Source organism: Acipenser ruthenus, chromosome 2 (genome assembly GCF_902713425.1).
Source record: "Acipenser ruthenus chromosome 2, fAciRut3.2 maternal haplotype, whole genome shotgun sequence".
Lineage (NCBI taxonomy): Eukaryota > Metazoa > Chordata > Actinopteri > Acipenseriformes > Acipenseridae > Acipenser > Acipenser ruthenus.
The window spans coordinates 14932760-14953774 of NC_081190.1; the positions used below are offsets into that span (position 1 = coordinate 14932760).

The 21015-nt window shown below is 39.5% G+C and overlaps 1 protein-coding gene across 3 annotated transcripts in view; it reads right to left on the minus strand.

Moving 5' to 3' along the window:
* Positions 1–8643: 8643 nt before the first annotated feature.
* LOC131697958 (growth hormone receptor-like) overlaps positions 8644–21015 on the minus strand; it is a 75403-nt gene continuing 63031 nt past the window's right edge. For all 3 annotated transcript variants that reach the window (XM_058990092.1, XM_058990082.1, XM_058990089.1), the window contains exons 3-9: positions 19549–19678; positions 18459–18622; positions 17904–18082; positions 16858–17011; positions 16523–16613; positions 15466–15535; positions 8644–15057 (exon numbers count right to left, since the gene is read on the minus strand). In XM_058990092.1, the coding sequence (XP_058846075.1) occupies positions 14212–15057; positions 15466–15535; positions 16523–16613; positions 16858–17011; positions 17904–18082; positions 18459–18622; positions 19549–19678 (1634 nt within the window). In that variant the 3' untranslated portion in view covers positions 8644–14211. The remainder of the gene's footprint in view (positions 15058–15465; positions 15536–16522; positions 16614–16857; positions 17012–17903; positions 18083–18458; positions 18623–19548; positions 19679–21015) is intronic.

Sequence of the window (21015 nt, forward strand, 5' to 3'; positions counted from 1 at the left end):
AGCCAGCTGTGCCGGTCTCTGGGGCTGCGGGCCCTAGGGTGCCAGTGTGCTGATGGTTTGCGTGTGTGAGGTGCTCGCTTAGGTAGAAGACGGACCAACTCCTTGGTGGATTCTCACGCACAGAGACAGCGTTGTAGCATCTCATCTACTGTGGGGCCAAACGTATGCCCTGGAGTGACTGGGGCATCCAACAGCAGTGCTTTGTCTGCGGGCAGCTACTAGCGCTGCCAGGTTATTCCCTAAAGCCCGTCCATTATACTGGGTGTTCGTCACTAGGCGCAAGTCGTCCAACTGTTGTGGCGAGGGCCTGTGCTCTGCGGAGAGGGACTGAAGCAAGGTCAGCTGGTAAGCCATCAAGAGGCTGGTATAGTTTCCTAGCCATGTGGTGAACGCCCTGGCTGCACAGGCTTTATTGAGCATTAACTCAGTGACCCGGCACTGTTAGGGCAGGAGACATCCTTGAACAGCAGGGCCAGATTAGGAGTTTGGACCGAGGCAGCAATTGAAGCCTCAGCCAGCGGAAAAAGGGCTAGGCACAGCTTTTCTGTGCCATACACCTTGTACAGGTTATCCATCGTGCAGGAGCCCAGGAGGCTTATACCTCGTATAAGAAATCTAGGTGAACTGGAGGAGTTATGGGCTGTTGAGAGGCAGCTGGAGCCTTATCGAAAATGGAGCGCCTTGCTTCACTTTCGGTAGGCCAGGGCACTTGCAAGACTGCAGTGGCCCTCTTGATCAGTGGCATGAGCTCTTTACCGCTGGAGACATGCTGTCCGATTCCACGTCCTCAGATGGGAACGTCAGGTCTTGCTCGTCCACCTCTTCGGAGGCAGCGATGGATAAGGCGTCCACTCGTGGCCAATTCAGGCTGCTCGCAGCCCCCTGGACCCCCGTTCTTGCAGCAGCTCTGCAAGTATAGCTTGCTGATTAGACACAGCTGACCAGATTTTATCCATCTGGTCTTGTAGCTGCTCCTTGTCTGCAGATTGCTTGGAATGGCGAGTCTTCTTCCTCTTTCACATAGGAGGGGGAAGGAGAGGCAGAGTTTGAAGAGGATGAGGATACCGCGGTGAAGGCAGTTTCCTTGCTGGGCTGCTCTCACTTGGCACAGAGCCATGGGGCGAGGACGCAGCAGGAGTAAGGGATGGGTAATGGTCCTTAGACTGGCAAGCTAGCCACTTCTCAAACGTGCACTTGGGGAGCACAAATCACAGAAACTGCAGTCTGCCAGTACTTCCTTGGAATACAGGCAGGGAGCGCACCTGTCATGCTTGTCCTCCAGGCAGATTGGTCTTGCATAGCTCACAGGGGTGAAACCCGGGCAAGGGGTAAGCAAAAAACAGCTAGGGTAAACACGTATGCAAATCTGCCTATATACCAACTGAGCTGGTCAGAAACCCGATCGGAATCGGTTCATACTCAGTCAGTACCCACATGAGACTGAGAGATGCCTGTTTGTTAGAGGGAACTAACAGCCTTTGTAATGTTGAAGCTACAAATAGCAGAATGACATCACGATACTGTGGTTTTCACAGAGTACCTCGGTCCTGCGCAGAGCCGTCTGTGTTGTGTGCAAGGGTGTCCTCTGCTCACCGCGCACCAGCGACCCCTGTTGTCTGGCCGGGCGCCTGCGGGCTTGCCTGTAAGCTGCCCAGTGCTGCGTTGTCCTCCGACGCTGTAGCTTTGAGGTGCCTGCATGGTGCGCCTGCAGTGTGTAGGCTGACAGCACATGCTTCAGAGGACAGTGTGTGTTCGTCTTCGCTGCTCAAGAGTCAGCACAGGACTGGTAGCGGTGAGCTGAGCCTAAAAATAATTGGCTATTCCAAATTGGGGAGAAAATGATAAAAACAATTGGTGAATACTAAATTTAAAAAAAAGAAAGGATTAGGATTGATGTTGGTGATAGAGGTGGAGGGCTGTGTTCTGTGTTCCGTGCTGTGCTGTCTGTTTTGTTTACATTTTGGTGAGTTTTTGTCAAACCTTTTGTTTTGGCCCTTGTGCATTTTATTTTGACCAGTGTGGCTGCGTCACGGAGGCTACCAAGAGCAGCTTTGGTATAAAATATTCCGGTTCAGGGTCTATAGGAGCTAAATACCCCATTTGGTAATGGATAACATTTCATACTTGAAACAACTAAAGAGGTTCTGCAGCCAATGCTTCACATGGATTCAGGACCCATGGATTTGGATCCTTTTCACTTAGTACATTTATTTGTTATTTTAGCATCAGCAGGTGGCAGCACTGGATTCATTTCAAAAGCGCTTTATTAAAAACATTGGCATATTTATTTACAGGGAGTATTTGATGGGATCCTGTTCCATTCTAAATACATTCCAGTTAAAGTGCAGTATATTTTCGTATGGAATTCATTCACCCCATTTTGTTAAACATCACTGCAACGTCGTTTTACATTGTCCTCCACAGAAAATAGTTTTGATTTAGTAGACAGACTTCAATAAAGTTCTGGTAGTCTCTCAGTTTTTACACATTTTCCAGTGTGATAACTCAGCTGCTGTTTCTCAGATAGTTTCCAGCAGTGATGATGCATCGCCTTCATTTGGCTGTTAGATTGAAGCAATCACAACCTCCACATCACATCCCCCTTGCGTGGCTCAAGGTGCTCCAAGTTGTTACCACCTGTCTGGATGAACTACTGTATGATACAGTATAACTGTGATATGGCCTCAGGATGTGTTTACTTTGTATTCTATTCTTCAATATTTGAAGAATATTGAAGAATAGAATACAAAGGAGGCTGTGTGGTCCAGTGGTTAAAGAAAAGGGCTTGTAACCAGGAGGTCCCCGGTTTAAATCCCATCTCAGCCACTGACTCATTGTGTAACCCTGAGCAAGTCACTTAACCTTCTTGTGCTCCGTCTTTCAGGTGAGACGTAGTTGTAAGTGACTCTGCAGCTGATGCATAGTTCACACACCCTAGTCTCTGTAAGTCGCCTTGGATAAAGGTGTCTGCTAAATAAACAAATAAGAATAATATTTCACATCACAGTTTTAAGAACATGCACAATTTGGATTTTTTGCCTGTCAAAAGGCAGCAAAGCATGTACAAAATTTTGTAAAAATGATTTATTCAAGTAGCATGTTCATTGTTTGATCCATGAAACAGGTCAATGACAAATAGAAGAAAAACTTAATTTCCAGTGTGGTATCAGTAGGACTTTTTCTTCACTTTTTTCAGTGTACTAATGACATCTGCATCATGAGCTCAATATAGGCTTATATACACAGTAATATATATATATATATATTTCTTAGGCTGAACTGACCTGTAAGAGGAACCTTCTTTACAGTACCTCAGTTTCCACTTCTCACCTTTGTGGGACATATTCCCTGAATATGATAATACATGAACGTGTATTAGAAATGTAACTGGATTCATGAATGAAACTGCGTCTTGAGAAACAGGGCAAACTGCTGTGTCTTGAAGGGGGCCACTGGCTTGCAAACATACTGAACTATGTGACCTACTGATTAGAGGACTGGTGCCTGGAGTGGATTAGGCTGAACAGACAGTTGAATTATGTACAGATAATGTGCAACAACAATCGTTTTGACGCAAGGAAGACAAACTAGTGATGTCCCAGTGGAAAAGGACATTAAAACATCAAAGGAATGGGAGTTTAAAAAAGCAAGATACACAAATGATCTCATGAAAGTGGCTATTTAGCAGAGTGAAAAAGACTGTAAATATCCAAGCAAAACTAAACGTTCCACATCGAATGCCAAACAAGGTGCTGTCACTCTGCTGAGCAAAGCTGCAACTCCGGGACTCTGCCTAAAAGCAGACCTAAGACGGGAAGAGGAAGCAAGCTGCAAGCGAGTCAACGACCACAAACAATGAGACTGAGGCCCGGCTGGAGGAGTGCCGTAAAACTTACAGCTACTGTTATCAGACAAACCAGTCTGGGTCTGTGTACACCTAAAAGCACAGTATCCAAAAGAAACTGTGACCTGCTACCTGCACAGCTAAAAGATTCAGCGAAGAAGAGCAGACAGGCACTGTTGTGGATCCTATACTGAGGACTGAAGACTTTGTTGCAGCTGTTTGTTGATTCTATCGAGAATTGAAAGCTTTGTTGCCGAGTTTGATCCAATGTAGGATTGAAGACTTTGTTGCTGAGAGGAGAGCTTTTTGTAGTGGACACTTCAACAGATTGAGTTTCCAAGCCAGCAGACCAAAAGTCTAAGCTTCAAGGAACCATTGAGTAGAATTCCAGTTGCATTTTCCTTTCATGAAACTAAACTAATTAATTGTAACACATTCACATAGAATTGAACTGTTAATTATTTAGTTTGCACACCATTTCCCAGTCTATGCCCCCTCCCGTTCCCTCTGCTCCTCCTCTGCTGGTCTCCTTGTCACTCCTCCATTCCGCCTCTCCACCATGGGTGCCCGGGCCTTTAGCTGCTCGGCACCCAGGCTCTGGAATGCACTCCCCCCACACATACAACATGCACAGTCATCTCATTCAAAAACCTCCTGAAAACACACCTCTTCCAGTAAGCCTATGACCTTTAGTCTGGTCTATGTTTGACTCTGTCCTACCCCTCTTTCTTTGCCTTCCCTTTATTACTATGTATCCCTATGTGCCGTCCCAACCCAAACCTTTACCCTAAACCGGGTCAGTATCCTATTCCCAACCCTACCCCCCCTAAACCTAAAACCTTACCCTAAACCGGGTTCGTATCCTCTACCCAACCCCTCCTTCCTTTTTTTTTATCTGTCCTGTTTTGTCTGGTCCTTTGATTTTAGATTTTAAATTGCACTGTTGATTGATGACTTTATGTATTGCACTTGATTTTATGTAGGTCTACTTTTAATGTAAGATGTCCTTGAGTGTCCTGAAAGGCGTCCGCCAAATAAAATGTATTATTATAATAATAACTTTTAGTGAAACTTGATGAAGTAACTGTAAGTAATCTACCTCATATTGTTGTATGAAGAATTTATTTAAAAGTAAACTTGCCATATCCTTAATCTATATACCATTGGTAAGTTTAATGTGATATAAGATTGTCTGCATCGTTTCAGTCTCAGGCTGTGCTTGTATGTGGGCATGTGTGTGTGAGCAAGCTACTAGCCACGTCACAGCTTACTCTAGCTGCTGCTTGTGTGTGAGGAGACAGGCGGTGTCACATTTTAATTGCCTGCTAGCCAGCATGAGTGCAGTGAGAGTTTTGAATTGTGTTTGTGCTTAGAGACTAAGATTTACTTTCTGACTTTTCTGATTTCTTAATAAAATACTACTATTGATTAAACATTCCTTGTGTCTAGCGTGTGTATGTGTGTTCATAATAAATCCTCGATCTTGGTAACACGTCAATTAAATATTATTAATAAGAGAACTAATCAACCCAGATAAACATTAAATTATCAATTATTGAATTGTACCTACACCTTTGATCTCGCAAGCTATCGTGTTTTCTATCAATATTCCGCTATTTAAAATGATAACAAAAAAACAAAACACCTTCGTCAAGTGTGTTCATTTATTATGTAATTGGTTGTGTTTTATTTTTTCCAGGAATTCTAAAACATTCCCATGAATCTGTTCAGGTCCTAATTGCTGCATGTTTCTCTTTCTATTAGTTGCCTATGGTCAAGAGGGCATAGTATATTTTTAAAATGTCTAAAACCTCTCTGTAACACAGTGTTGGGTAAGTTACATTTAAAAAGTAATCTGTTAGTTACAAATTGTAACGAGTTACAGTAATATTAGTTTAACCTTTTTTTTTTTGGTTTTGTCAGGCTGCAGCATGACATATGTTTTGAAAATCCAGCTACCAAACCCACTTGTTCCCTCCTTTGACAGCATTTTCTAGCAAGATAACGTAAAAAGCTTGTAATGTACTTTCTGATTTCCATGTTATACATTAGCCGCAGTCCTTTTTTTTAAGGAAATAAAGTAATTTTTTCACATAAAATGTAACCCATTACCACATTTAGCTGTCTGAAAACTGAACAATTGTAGTTACAAGTTACTAAAAAAAGTAATCAGGTTAGAGTAATGTGTTGCTCCTCAACACTGGTAACACAGAACTGCAATGCCAGCAACTTTGAACACAGACCCCTTTCCATTCCAACAGTTCCAGAGTATAAATTACTACACACCACACCGATCATTCGGTTTGTTTTCATTTTCACCATAGAAAATCTTCAGGCTTCTCTAGAGTCACTGCTGTCAAACTGGGGCTAGTACAATATACCAACCAAGCATAACTTGGGGAGCACTGACATGGTCAGAGTTTTAAAAACTGAAACCAAAATCGTGTTGTGTTTCTACAACAAAGCTGGGAAAGTGGCAAGCAAGATAAAGTAGTAAGACAAGTTTGTCTAAAGAAAAGTCACAGGAAAGTTTTTTTTTTTTTTTTTTTACCCACTACAGTATTTTGTATGTCTAAAAACAAGCCACATGACTTGCCTTCAGGCAGCATTGCACTCTGTATTGCATTGTGACCGGAGAGGTGAAATTCTGCCAGTACTCACCGGCCCACCATACCGGGATTTATTTAATCTACTTTTCATCCAACGTGGATGCATTCCATCCACTCACAGCATTTCTCAAACGCGCTTTCATTCAGTGCAGTTCATGCTGCTTGCATTCTGATTCCTCATACTGCTTCTTTATGTTAACTGCTATTGGCCACCATTAACATCAGTATAATCACTGCATGTTGATTGGCCGAGCTTTCATTCTGATCAGATTTCATTGTGGCATGAGTCACAAATCTCCGCCCATTTCACTTCGTGTCAGTGCTCATTCGCTGATCAACAAGAAAAGACCTTAGCAGAGCAACGTGAAAACAGCGGTATGGAGTAATTTTGATTATTGTTAAGTACTAATTATTTTCTTTAGTGTGGCAGAGAAACTATCTGAAATATTTGAAATGAACATTGCTGCACATGAATTTGAAGGCAAAAAGCCACATCAGTGTTCTCCATAAATTACATAGTTGATAAATATTAGAAATAATTATCATAAAGCGTTTTGCCTTGCACCGATTTACCATATTGCCAGAATGTGCATGAAAGTTTCTATAATGGTAAGTGATGTGTGGGACAGTAGGGATTAACGTTAAAAAAACAGGATCAATAAAGAGCTGCTTCAGATTTGGTAAGCGAGTCAGAATCGGGATACAGATGGAGGTGTGCTTCACGCTTTTCAAACACTGGCCCAACTTGCAAGGCACATGTTAAGTACAGTGATCAACGTTTTCTTTTGTTGTGATCCTAGTATTTTCAGTTATGAGACTAATAAACGAAAACCAAAACGGTGAGGTGTTTTTTTGGTACAATGCCCCCTTTTCTAAAACATTTTATAGAGTTTATTTAAGTTTTCACTTGCGAGTAGATAAAAAATAAAAAGGCGTAAGTAAACGACAGTAATTATAACACTTTATGAAAATGTGTCTTTTGCCACTTACAAAAGCAGTGTGGAGTAGTGGTTAGGGCTCTGGACTCCTGACCGGAGGGTCGTGGGTTCAATCCCCAGTGGGGGATACTGCTGTTGTACCCTTGAGCAAGGTACTTTACCTAGATTGCTCCAGTAAAAACCCAGCTGTATAAATGGGTAATTGTATGTAAAATAATGTGATATCTGTATAATGTATATAAAATAATGTGAATCTGTATAATGTGAAATAATATAAAATGTGACATCTTGTAACAATTGTAAATCGCCCTGGATAAGGGTGTCTGCTAAGAAATAAATAATAATAATAGTTTATTGTGCAAAAACCATAATACCAGGGATACATTTTTTTTTTTTTTTTTTTAAAAGTCTGTTTTTATACTGTTTCTGCCTGGGAAATCTTTTTATGGAATAGATCATGGTAATTAATCTATGCAGAAACACAACAGTGAAACACACAGAACATATTACTGTAGGACAAGTATTAAGTAAAAAATACATAAAAGAAACAGACATATATGATCTCATCCAAGGCTATTATTGTAGCATGGCCAGGTCCTGTTGTAGGTGAGTACTCAGGGTCTGGAAAGTATGGGGATGATTGCTGAGAATACAATGGAGATTAAAATGGCCAGGTCAAGTACATCATTAGTAGTAGTCGTGCATGTTACATAAAAAAAAATATGAGGGGTATTTTCGCCCGTATTGTGCATTGTTTGACTTAGACCTTTTTATATAATTTCTTTCATAGCACAGTTTTTATTATATCACTTTTTATAACATCATCCCTTTTTTAGGGCTCTACAGCAGTTATCACATAGTGTAATATTTCTTAATGCTTCTCATTTAAGGTTTAATTTAAGTGTTGTATTACAATACATGACTGAGTGATACATGCAGAGGATACAACGCTTTCAGTATTTTCAGCTTCCTTGTTTATGGTGAATTGGTTATAATTGATCAGGTATTTAAGGCTTATTTTGTATTCATAAATTTATCGTGTACCGATATGTATACATTTTAAAAGTATTTATTCATTGGCACTCAAATTGTCTCCATTTGTTTAAATGTTTACACCCGGCTGTGCATACGAGTACCTGCACTTGTTTGTTGAGAATTTCACCCCTGCCGGAGCCAATACATTTGGTTCAAAAGTCTAAACAGAAAAACAATGTATAGGGTCTGGAACTCCTGATTTATCAACAACACACAATGCCAAGAAAAATACACTTTATTATATGACTCATAGAATAAATGAAACATATAACACTGAAGAAATGTGAATTCACGACGCAGAATCAACTGTTGTTTGTACCAGGACATTTTTTTTGTGATTGAGGTATCTTGCCATTACATTTTGTGACCAGAAGCAGTTACACAGTTCTTATGGATAACACATAGATAACCTTTACATATATTCACTTTATAATTATAATACTAATTATAACAATAACACAAATCAAATATAACAAACTTCAACAACAAAAGACAAAATGCTATCTCCAAAAGAATGTAGCAGCAAAGAGAGCAGCTAATACACATTTAACAACATAAACAAAATCATGCTTTGAAAGAGAACGTCTCAACTTGTTCACTTTTACAATCTATTCTATAAGATTTGTAGTGTTTTTTATTTTTTATTTTAAGTATTGCATACATATGGAGAAAGGCATTGATGGATATTGTTAATTGTTACATTACTTGTCAGAAACAGCAAAAGTTGGTGTGAAAATACTGGATAGTTGTTTAAGCCACTTTAAGTACTGTATACACTTTAAATACACCCTTCCTCCCACAAACAAAAGCATCAACCCGTTCCCCTAGAAGTCTGCTTCCACACATTTCAGGATTTAAACAATCCAGATTGGAGCTCTCTTTGTGCTCCTCAGTACACACAACAATAGACTTGTTACATGTAAATTTGCCACAGATTTTGATAGAATCAATGTAAAAAATTCACCTTTACCTGCTGAAGTCAAATGCTCTCAATGAACTGTTACATCCAGGATAGGTTAATGTGTAATATCAATTGATTTTCACTAGACCACTGTACATTTACATATTACGTTTTGATTCATCAAACATTTCCAGAATGTTTTTCATGTTGCAGAACAGTTGATTCAGTTATGAGTTTAACCATCATACAATTCTGACATAACTAAGGTCTAAAAAGAGACTATACAATGAAACCAGCAAATAATCAAATAAGAGCTTTTAACACTTCCCAAACATTACATTCTGAAGCCCGTCTACCCCGGTCACAATCCCGTGTAGTGTGAAACCACATACCTGGGTCGTACCCGGGTTTACCCAAGTCTCAGTGACCCACCTCAGGATGTGGGTCGACACACTTTGACGTGGGTTGAGCAAGACAAAATGCATGGCCGTTCGTGAGCCGACGCAATAACAAACAGCCGCGCCTGCGTGAAGGTTTCACTTCCACAAGGAACATTTCTATTTAGGCTTATTTTTATTGCTTGAGACACACCATGAGCCTGATTTCAGCAGAGATTATGAAACATTTGCTGTATTCGACATATGAGCAGACAGTTCAATCCAGAGAAGCTTGGATGGAAGCGTCAGTAACAAGCTGCTTCCGGAGCATCGATATGCGCATTGTTTACTTGCATCTGTCACCCAGGTCAACCCTGCTTTATCAAAAGCAGTGTGAATTTGCGTAGCCGACCCACATGACACCAGGTCCTGACCCGGGTAGGTTCCAACCCGGGTAGAGCATGCCAGTGTGAAAGGGGCTTAAGATTGTTCAAGCATGCGCCGACTTAAAATGTATAATAAAGACACAGCAGCATAGATAGACAGATATTCAATAAGGCAGAACTTCTCCTTTTTATAATGCAAGTACTTGGAGCATATTTACTTGCCATCCCAGCTTCTTTGCAATTCTCATCAATTTTAACTATATTATCACATAACATATATGTCAAAGGTAGTACAATTGTATCTGTTATAGATAAATACCAGAATCTGGACAAAGTCTGAAATATTAAAGGATTATATATATATATATATATATATACACACACACACACACACACACAGATCAGAGAATCATTTAACAATACCGCTCAAACATTGGACTTAGCTTTTTATGCAACGATTAGCACAAAAGGAAGTAAAGAAAAAAAAAAAACATGAGATATGTACTGTTGGAATACTGTCAGATAGCGAATCTTAAAAGGAGTAACTTATTGTTGAAAAGTTATAGGACATTAAAAATGTACTGCTTTCAAGTGCAGACTATAGTCAAATCATTCAAGACAGGTCCACTGAATATCAGTGGTTCAACCCCTCCATCCCACATCCCTTAAAAGTGCTACCATAAGGATCTGGGTGTGGTGTTCTAGAAGAGTCAGAGAACCAAGGGCTATATTTATAAGACATTGACATGCTGGTGATTGCATACCAGTACTATGCATCGATCGCCATGCCGATGCTTTATGAATAGTGTCCCTATTACACACTTCTGACTTCCTCCACCTTGGCACGGTTTCATAGTCGCACTGCACTAATGTAAGATTTCTAATACAAAGTTTTTTTGCAACACTTGCTATCTTTTTGATGCTTCAGGCAGACATTACCTTACAATGCAGCATATTGGCACATGTTGGCTAGCTAATACATTAATACATTATTGCATGCTAGAGCTCAAGGTAACTGTTGCAGTATATATTTTACATATAATATAAATAGAAGATCAGAGAATCATTTAACAATACCGCTCAAACACTGGATTTAGTTTTTTATGCAACCATTAGCTTATGCCTTTAAAAAAATGCTTCAGCACAGAAGTAAAAAAAAAAAAAAAATCCATGATATATGTATTGTTGTAATACTGTCCGATAGCGAATCTTAAAAGGAGTAACTTATTGTTGAAAAGTTATAGGACATTAAAAACATACTGCTTTTGGGTTCTCGGTTATACAAATGCCTAGCGATTCCCCTACCCCCACCACCCCGATCCCCCTCCCCAATCACTGAAACAGACAGGATACCAGAGACCAAATAGGTGTACTTCAGTACAGACCACATTTCTAATGGCAACTTTCCCATGTGCTGTTTGTTTTTTGCATATTGTAGTTTCCTTAAGGCAGACATAGTAAAGTGTTTTCTTTAAAAATGCAAAGCTGTAATAAAGCAGAACAGCAAGTTTGCACCATTATACATACAAAAAATAACGACTAAACCCTATTCCAAGCAAGTTCCTTGTGTCTGGAGACGAACAGTAAGCCAGTAGAAGAGCTGGAATTAGGGAATCTGAAGATGATTTATTCTGGACCAGAGGTCTCTACCGACCAAAGGTTTATACACTGTTAAACAGGAAGCGTCATGCAGTGAGGTGTTCAGACACGGTTCCTTTGAATGGCTGTTGAAGTTGTTGATACGTTTGTCTACTACAATAAGTAATAATGATATCATTTCGTAAACTCTTGTTAAAGGGCTGTAATGAATGTCCTGATTCTACAGGGACAATTAAAAAAGGGAAATATATTAACCAAGGTAGCCCAAATTACACTGGCATTATCACCCCTGCTCTTCTTAGAATAATAGTGTGGGATCTTTATACTGTGGTTAATTTGTGCCGGATCGCATCGCACCAGATCCCAGATCCAGTATCTTTTTGTCTGCCAGGCAAGAATTGTACAATTTGCAAATGTATGAAAAAAAAAATGCTGCAAAAAAAATAACTCTATATGCATAACATGTACAATAAAAACATGCTCTCCTGTACTGTACTGTAATTATATATTTTACAATTCGACATTTATGAGGAAAGAAATGACTAGTTTTTTTTTAGTTTTTTTTTTTTTTATACACCCCAAGTTGAGAAACGCCAAAAAACTAGTGCTCTTAACAACAACAGTGTCCTGTTCATCAGATTAGTCGGCCCGCCACAGGTACTGTTCAAACCTGAAGACTACTTTAAAATATGACTAGGCAAAGACAGGCACGCAGCTACTGACACCAACAATAAGGCATGAAACCTACAAACAGATGAGAGCTTGAAGTATATATATCGTTGCTTCTGTAAATCAAGGTCAGTACATTAGGTCTATAAACAAAAATGCTGTCCCTCTTCCTTAATAATAAGATCTAGTACCATTTTGTTCACAAATTAACCCCTGGTAGTCCATAGACAAGACAGGAGCCTTTAATCTCCAAAAAAAAACCCATTTCATCAAGAATACTACAAGCTGTTTACAGTAGTGATTTCATCTTAACTCTCAATTGAGGTTTGTTCAGCTGTAATCCATCCCATCCTACCCACTAGCTTCCCCACCCCGTCCTCATCACCACATTGATCTCCCAGCCACCCTAATGCAGCACACTGTCATGTTCTACCTCTCCCCTTACTCTCCCAGGTACTCGAACCTCTCCTCCCACCCTCACCCCCTCCCCAGGTTACACCTGCACTGTCCTGGCTCCCCATAACAACAACAAAAAAAAAAAAAAATCACACCCTGAGATCTAATATCAAACTTACAAGAGAGTACTGCAATCCACAACCAAAAAACAATGGGGCTCTTTTTGAGACAACTGCAATATTACACTACTAAAAAAAAAATCGTTGCAATCGTTTTTCTACAAACCTCGAGCAAAAAAGTGCAGGAGCAAAAGGCTTGGTACTGGAAATTGCATTGTTTTTATTTTCCCCTTAAGAGGAATCTAACTACTATACTCATGCTCTTGTCTGTTTCAAAACTGAAAATTAAGACATTTTTGCGAGGTAACAAGTACGTACAGAATAATTGTTTGATATATATTTACATTTTTAAAAAATAATTTTAAGAATCATATGGCTCATTGACCTCCGAACGAGGGCCATTTCATTTAAAGATGAAGTGTCACATTTAAGGCTGGTTAAAAGACAAACCAAGTAGTTAACCCTAGTAAAACTTGTCTGTTTTATTTATTGGCTGCTGTTTAGTAAGCTTTAAGCTGGTGTTTTAATGAGTATCACGTGAGCCCCTGTGGAAGTTATTTTGACTGGAGCTGTGTTTGGTGAGTGCTCTCCAGTTACGAGCTGCATCATATTTTAGTTCAAATGTTGCAAACTCATGCATAACCTGTTTCCCCCCCACCCCCTGCCCTCAGTTCTCTGGGTACCGGCACTTTTGTTTCTATTTCAAGCACTGGTAAGGATAGTTATGTTTTATACACTAAAACTAAACTTCAGGTTGTCAACTGTGTCGAACAGAACCAAATCACAGAATTAGGGGAAAAATAATCTAAACACCAAAAAACAAGCACATTAGCTTTCTAATTCTATACAGCTAGAAGAAAAAAATGCTTCAGATGAAAATCAGCAGAAGTTTAAAAGTACATTCTGTTTTTTTTTTTTAAACCATCCTCCAACCCTTTTAAGATCTTATGTTTAATTACATATTTATTTGTATTCATTTTAAGTAACACTTGTGTGAATAGTGCCATAATCATGTTGCCTCTGATCTGGCAATGGGTGCTTACTGAACTATTCTCCATTTTCTGATACATAGAACCAAAATTCCAGTCCAAAATTCCAGTCCAGAATGATAAACAAGCTATTGTAGGAATCCTGCTTCAAAGGGTAGAGTGTTTTTTTTATTTTTTATTATTATTTTAGCCATCAAACCTTACGTCAATTGCAAGGAAACCAACGCTGCTGCACCACATCGCCCTCTACCGCCACACTACAGTCATCCGCCTGTGTGTCTCCTGCATGATGTTTTGGTTTAAAAGCATAAAAGTTAATAGCACGCTTGCATCTGTGGTTTTGAATCACTTAGGGCATAATGCTGTTCAACTGCTCTGGGGTCAGATATCCAGCTGGCATAGGAGTGCCCTTGGTGGGCAACGTTGAGGGATTCAAAAGCAGGCTCTGCTGGGAATCTACTGCTTGCACAGTGGTGTAGTCCGAGACTGGTGGAACTGAGCTGGCTGGGGCTTCACTCACAGTGTAGGGGCTCACTGTAACCTTTGGCTCGTTTCCATTAAGGGAAGGTGTGGCACTGATGTTTTTCGCATCCATCTCTGAGGTGTAGGCACTGTCCGTGGTCATGGCAAGTTGGCACTTTTGGGTTTTGGGGGAGCTGTGTGCTTCTGCGGTTTTCTCAATCTTGCTTTGCTGGCCGGGCGATAGCAGAACCCCCCCTGCTGGAGTGATGTTGCTCACCTGGGCATAGAAATCCAGGTTTACCCAACTCTGACTGCTCAGCTGGGACTGGATCTGGGGATGACTTCTGCTTGCTCCTTCAGCAGTGGCTCCAGGGTGGCTCCTGCCAGGTGGGCTGGGATCCGCGGTACTCGAATGGGCCGCCTTGCCCTCAGAGTCCAGGAGGCTTGCCTTCTCTTCTCTGGCTTCGGCCTGGCTTCGATCGAGCGTGTCAGAGTCAGGGAGTTCTGGCTCGTAACAGCTTGCGCGTCCCGAGTCGTCGTCCTTGATGTTCAGGCAGTTGCCATTCAGGTTCTCTGAGCCAAGCAGTTTGTGAGTGTCAGAGTGGTTGGACCTTCCATCTTGGTCGTCAATATCCAGCTCTATGAACTCCACCCACAGGTCATCGTTGTAGAGTTCAGGCTTAAAGGTGTGATGGCCGCTGAGAATAGAGTTCAATTCATCCAGTTTGCCTTTCTGTATATTTACAAAAATATTGAAAGAGGTTTTAATAGACAATTGTTGCAAATGAAATGCTTATATGCACTAGGTGTCTTGTGATATACTGAGTACATCTAACTCTTGGGCAGATGCTAATATACAAACAATCTAGCGGGATGGACACAAGGTCCACATCGTTGGCTGTGCCGCAGGTGAAATTCTTTCGGTCAAGATAAAAGACCAATTGCTGGTCTGCAAGGACAATGATCCAATGCTTTTTCAAAATATTTAGCATTAAAGATCTTAAACCAAGCATGGGAACAAAACAATCAAAGAGAATAAATTGCAGGTGAAGTTACAACTAGCAGGACGTAAAAATGGTCTAAATTAGCACTGCATTTTATTATGATTTATTATATATTAGTGTTCTGATTGTAACATTACCTTCAGCAGTTCTGGGTCAATTCCCATAATTTTTGGGACTGGTACAGGTGGCAGGAAATACACCATCAACCTTGGAACCAGAAATGTGGAAATTACTAGATGTCACTGAAGTCAAGGAAAAAGCCATACATGAAATATTCCTGAGGGTTGTATTACAGTTACAGAATGTGGATTGGCTGTCTTAAATTGATTGTTGATCTTCATAACTACAATCTGTCCGACTCAGGTACTGCAGTTTAACCATAAAAGGAAAGCAATGTGAAGATGCAGCAGAATTATTACACTGTGCCATGCCAGGAGCATGACATGCCTGGGCCTCAACATTCCTCAGTGCAGTACATTGTTTGTTACTAACTCTACATATAAGGAATACTTCATACACTGTAATGATATATACTGTATTGTGCCTCTGTTTATTTTCTGATTATGTGTTCTTAAATCATGCTTTATTACTGCTTCTGCACTCATGAACATTTGACCTGTCACCAGCATATTTGTCCTTTTTTAGGCAGTCACTTTTTTAAGGGGGATTACCTGTGCAAACCCCTTGTGGTCATTTTTTACACTGGCCTCCCTCGTTACAGGAATTCCACGTTGCTCAGGCTTTTTCAGAGACTGCCCCAAAGGTAAAATATACGGGGGACTTTATTAAACATGCCAAATATCCATCCGCTGTAGAAATAGTAATATATGTCACATGATAATCACCAAATGGGTAATTGGATGATGGCTCAATCCCTCTCAATAGGATATAGTTATCCATTACCAAGGGTAGAAACATTCTTTAAAGTGCAGTGTGAGTCCTGAATGAAATACATTTTATGAAACGTCATTGAACTTATTGAAAGAATTCAAAATCCTTGGCATAATACTGCAATGGATAATGTAGAGGGGTTTAGAGGGGATGTTTGATCTTAATTTGCAATAATGACAGAATTCAGGAAGAGGGTAATCAGCCTTGAGGTTAGCTCATGTTTGAAGTGGTCGAAAAACCTGAGGCTTTAAGTAAAGAACAAGTGGATAATTGTTGAATTGAACGATTGAAAATAATATTTACCTCTGTTGTTGGGAGAAAATAATTAACATCAGGACTATAATCACTCCCACTGCTCCGAAGATTAAGATCATTGTAAATGGAAACAGGGTTTCTGAAAAAAAAAAACAACAATGATATACCTATAAAGTGACTAATGCTGGTACATACACAAGCATGGACTACTCCACAAATAAAGAGCCAATTTGTCTCGGACAACGCAGCTTAATACAAGCTTGAGAAAAAGGCGCACAAGAGGACATGACGTGACTTGCCTCAAATGGATTTAAAACTGAAATATTTGACACAAAGACCCAGGCACAACTAATCTTTCTAAATATTCATAGGATTAGTCTCACCTTTGGTAGGCACCTTAGGAATGTACACATAAAGGTGGTCGCTGAATTCACTGAATTTTTCAGAAGCAGTCTGTTTGCACCGCACCCTGATTTCATACTCCATGCCAGTCTTCAGCCCATAAACAGACTGGTAGCGTGCTCTCTCAACTTCCAGCTGGGGATAGAAGAAATATTACAAAGATCAGGTTCATGCTTTTATTAAACAAAGACAGGTCATTCAGAGATGATTATACAACATTACTAAAACATGCACCATCGAGGTTCACTTTCCACTGTGGTTTTTTTTTTGTTGTATGTAGGAATACTAATGAAATCACGCTCAGCTGGAAACACAGCAGAGGGATTAATAACAGGAGCAGCAGCATTTAATCCTGTGCTTTTCAGATTATTAAAATGGACCACCTTGTGTTACTTTAACTCTTTCAAAACTAAGTGAGTTAACAGCAAGATAACTCCTGTAAGATAAAATTTAAATTAAAATTAGTAGACAAAAACATTGTCTACACATATTTATATGGTCTGCTGTTCTGAGTGTGACTATCTCACAGGTAATGCAATAGCAGTGTGTTGCTCTGAGTGGAGTTAGATTACAGGTAATGCAATAGTGGTGTTCTGTTCTGAGTGGAGTTAGATTACAGGTAATGCAATAGTGGTGTGTTGCTCTGAGTGGAGTTAGATTGCCTTGGTCTGCAGTGTTAAGTGTTAGGAGGCTGTGTGGTCCAGTGATTAAAGAACAGGGCTTGTAACCAGGAGGTCCCCAGTTCAATGGAATTTCAGGCTCACTGTGTGACCCTGAGCAAGTCACTTAACCTCCTTGTGCTCCGTCTTACGGGTGAGACGTTGTTGTAAGTGACTCCCTAGTCTCTGTAAGCTGCCTTGGATAAAGGCGTCTGCTAAATAAACAAATAATAATAATAATGAGGACAGTTTCAGGACTCAACCTTCTAGTGATTTATGAATTAAAAAGCTATGAAAGGAAAAACGCATTATTATGCATAGTTACAATGTACATAATACTGTAAATCCCTCTCGTCACATCAGCTCACCGGCTTCCAATCAGACATGTTGATAGCTCTGTACTGTGGCTCATAGACTAGACTTATCCAGCCTTTCTTGACATCTGCTGAAGGAGGGGGCTCCCATTGTATCAGGATATCAAAGTGTTGCCCCGTCTGGCTAATGTTCAATAACGTCCAGTTCAGACCAACAGGGGGGTCAGGGACCACTGAACAATACAAAAAGGTCAACAGTACATTTACCTCCTTTTTCAGATCTGCTTGGACACTACAAAAAAAGTACAAACTAAAATTTTAATTTTTAAATTTACACATTAAAACTACGCTCAATAACATCTAACACCCAAATAATAGATTCATACATGTTGCCAAAAAATTATTCAAAATGTATTATTAAACCTTCATCTACTATAACCTGGCAAGTCTGATCACCCCCAAAAGCAAAATTGTGATATACCTGCTTGAATCAATTGGACAGTGTTATTAAGGATTATGAACCGGTGATTGGCTGTTTGAAAGTGCAGCTTCAAGAGTTTTCTGGCTGAGCCAAACTTGTGATTTTATACCTGACAAATATGTATTTACCTATTTCGTCCACAGTGAAGCACATCTGATGATAAACAATGTCCTGGATTTGTGATCTTAGCTGGACACAGTATGGAATCCAAATAGATGTGTAGGTACTATTAAAATAACAGTGATTTTCACCAGCCGTGCTGTAGTCTGGGCACTCCCTCCAAACATCTCTACTGTTCAAATACAAACAAACAAACAAACAAACAAGAACATTCAGGATTTTTGAAACAGTTTGGGCAAAATGTAAAAATACAGAAACACACACAAACAAAGAGGTACACGTGTGTTTTATATATGTATCCATAGTTTGAGCTCCGACGTTCCTCATTTGAACGCTGACTTTCCTTATTTGCGTCAGTCATTCTTGTGGGGTGGAAGTGGACAATCCTATGGATGCGTTAGGTTGAGAGAGCTGTGGAACGATGGATACATCTACATTTTGCTAGTTAAAGGTATCGAATCTGTGATTATTTTAAGCAGATGCAACGTTAGAATTAGTATACTCAAACCAAGTGGCTGTACATCTTATTAATTTAAAGTAACCTCTTTCCTCCCTTGTTATCTGTCTTACGGCAAGAAAATACATCCGTTCTCAGATTTTACAAAAATATAAAAATGTACCGTACTATGATTCTCACAATAAAGTTCCAATGTTAAATTGGAACTTTATTGAGAGAATCATAGAATACAATTGTGTCAGAGGTCAATCTCATTGGTCAGCAACACATTTAGCACAAATACATTTATATAACCCTGCAAATTTTAAGTCACTCCGTCAAAAGGTTATTGGAGATACTGTGTTTTGACACTGGTGACGGCATCTACTGCAACAGAAAGGGCACACAGTACTGGGAAAGTGACATTTTAAAGGGGTTATGTTTGGATTCTCAAGAACGATCCAAGTGCATTCTTGACAAGCAGTGAATATGGAAGTATGCACCTGGTCAGCAATTCTTTAAATATTGTAATATTTAAATAAAATTAAAATGGAAACAACAAAATGTGGCGAAATCTGTTACTATTTTAATATTGACCAGAATTATTTTAAAATAGCCATTGGTTTTCACAAAAAAAAAACAACAACAAAAAAATCCCTTACTTTTTCTGAAAGAAGACACTCAGTGCACCAGGGCCTGTTAGATTCTGGTAATCCCCAGCACTCCACCAACAACTAAATGTCTCCTGTTCTGGGGAACGGCAGTCGACGAAGTAAGGACGCTTTGGCGGAACTAAAAAACAAAAAGAGACAGAGACAGGGACAGAGAGAGAGAGTCAGTAGAAAATAAAAGCCTAAGTGTGCAGAATATTAAGGAAACAATAGTTAGGAAAAAACAATCGCTGTCTAATTGTGGAACTGCAGTACTGCTGTGAACAAATCCTGAATGTAATTGTGAAATAATTTGATACCAGCACCCAAAATGTGAATTCACAAACACAACCCCAAAATAAATTACAAATAAATCCACACTGATCTTGTACTTGTTTTATTGGACAATGTACTCACATTAAAGTCGTTTTTTTTGTGTTTAATAGATTGTGCCAATGTTGAGTTAGTAATGCTGTGTTCACCAAGACTGTCTCATGAGCAGTTAGACTGGATATGAACAGGAATAGTTTTCATTAAGATTTCAAGTGCTTGTCAAACCTGACTAACATCCAACGTTCAATACCACAAACCCTGTAAAACGACCTTCACAATACTACACACTGGATAATATAAAACACCACAATTACATATTTCTTCTTTTTAATTGCTTTCATTTCTGTTGTGTAAGTAACAGAGACGCCACCACAGGCATTTATTTCTCAGTTATTAATTATTTGTCAAATAAGATGGCCGGCGTTCTCCTACTAAGACCTTGAATGTTGCTGCGAACAAAATGGTCTTGTTATTGTTTTTCATTTTTTATAACTGTATTTACTCAGAGTGAGGCTGCCTAGAAGATGTCATAAATCCAATTGGATTCAATTGTATAACCTTGAAGGGATAGAGCTAGTGTTCTAGTGGAACAGGGCCTGCTGGCAACAACTACAGTAGACGGGTGGGGCTGGAAATGCTGTGCAGAGGCCAAGAAATAAGAAAACATGATTACAAAAAGGACCAAGACTTTTACCATCCACATTTGTTACACAGAGTACAGTATATAATGAAAATTCAGCTTTTCACCACACAGTTACATTGTCTGCAGCGCCACATCCACCAAGACAGGTATAGTATATTTGTAGAGCACCCTATTGCCAGAATGTTTAGGCTAGGGTGCTTCCATGGGGACTTAAAAGCAAACATGCCATGTTAAATTGTATCTGAAAAAATAAAAATAAAAAAACACCTTACAGGTGATTGAGTGAAAATAAATAACTTATATAGATCTTAAATAGACTGTGAAATGTTACTTACCAATAAACTCTGTATTCAGTATTATTTTTGGTTTATACAACATAACACATTTTTCATCTTTATAAAGTCGGAAGTACCATACACTGCTTCCACTAATTACTTCTGCTAAATTAACAAGCTAAAACCTTATTTTTTTTAACATTTGCAGTTTCTATTAAAAACATACAC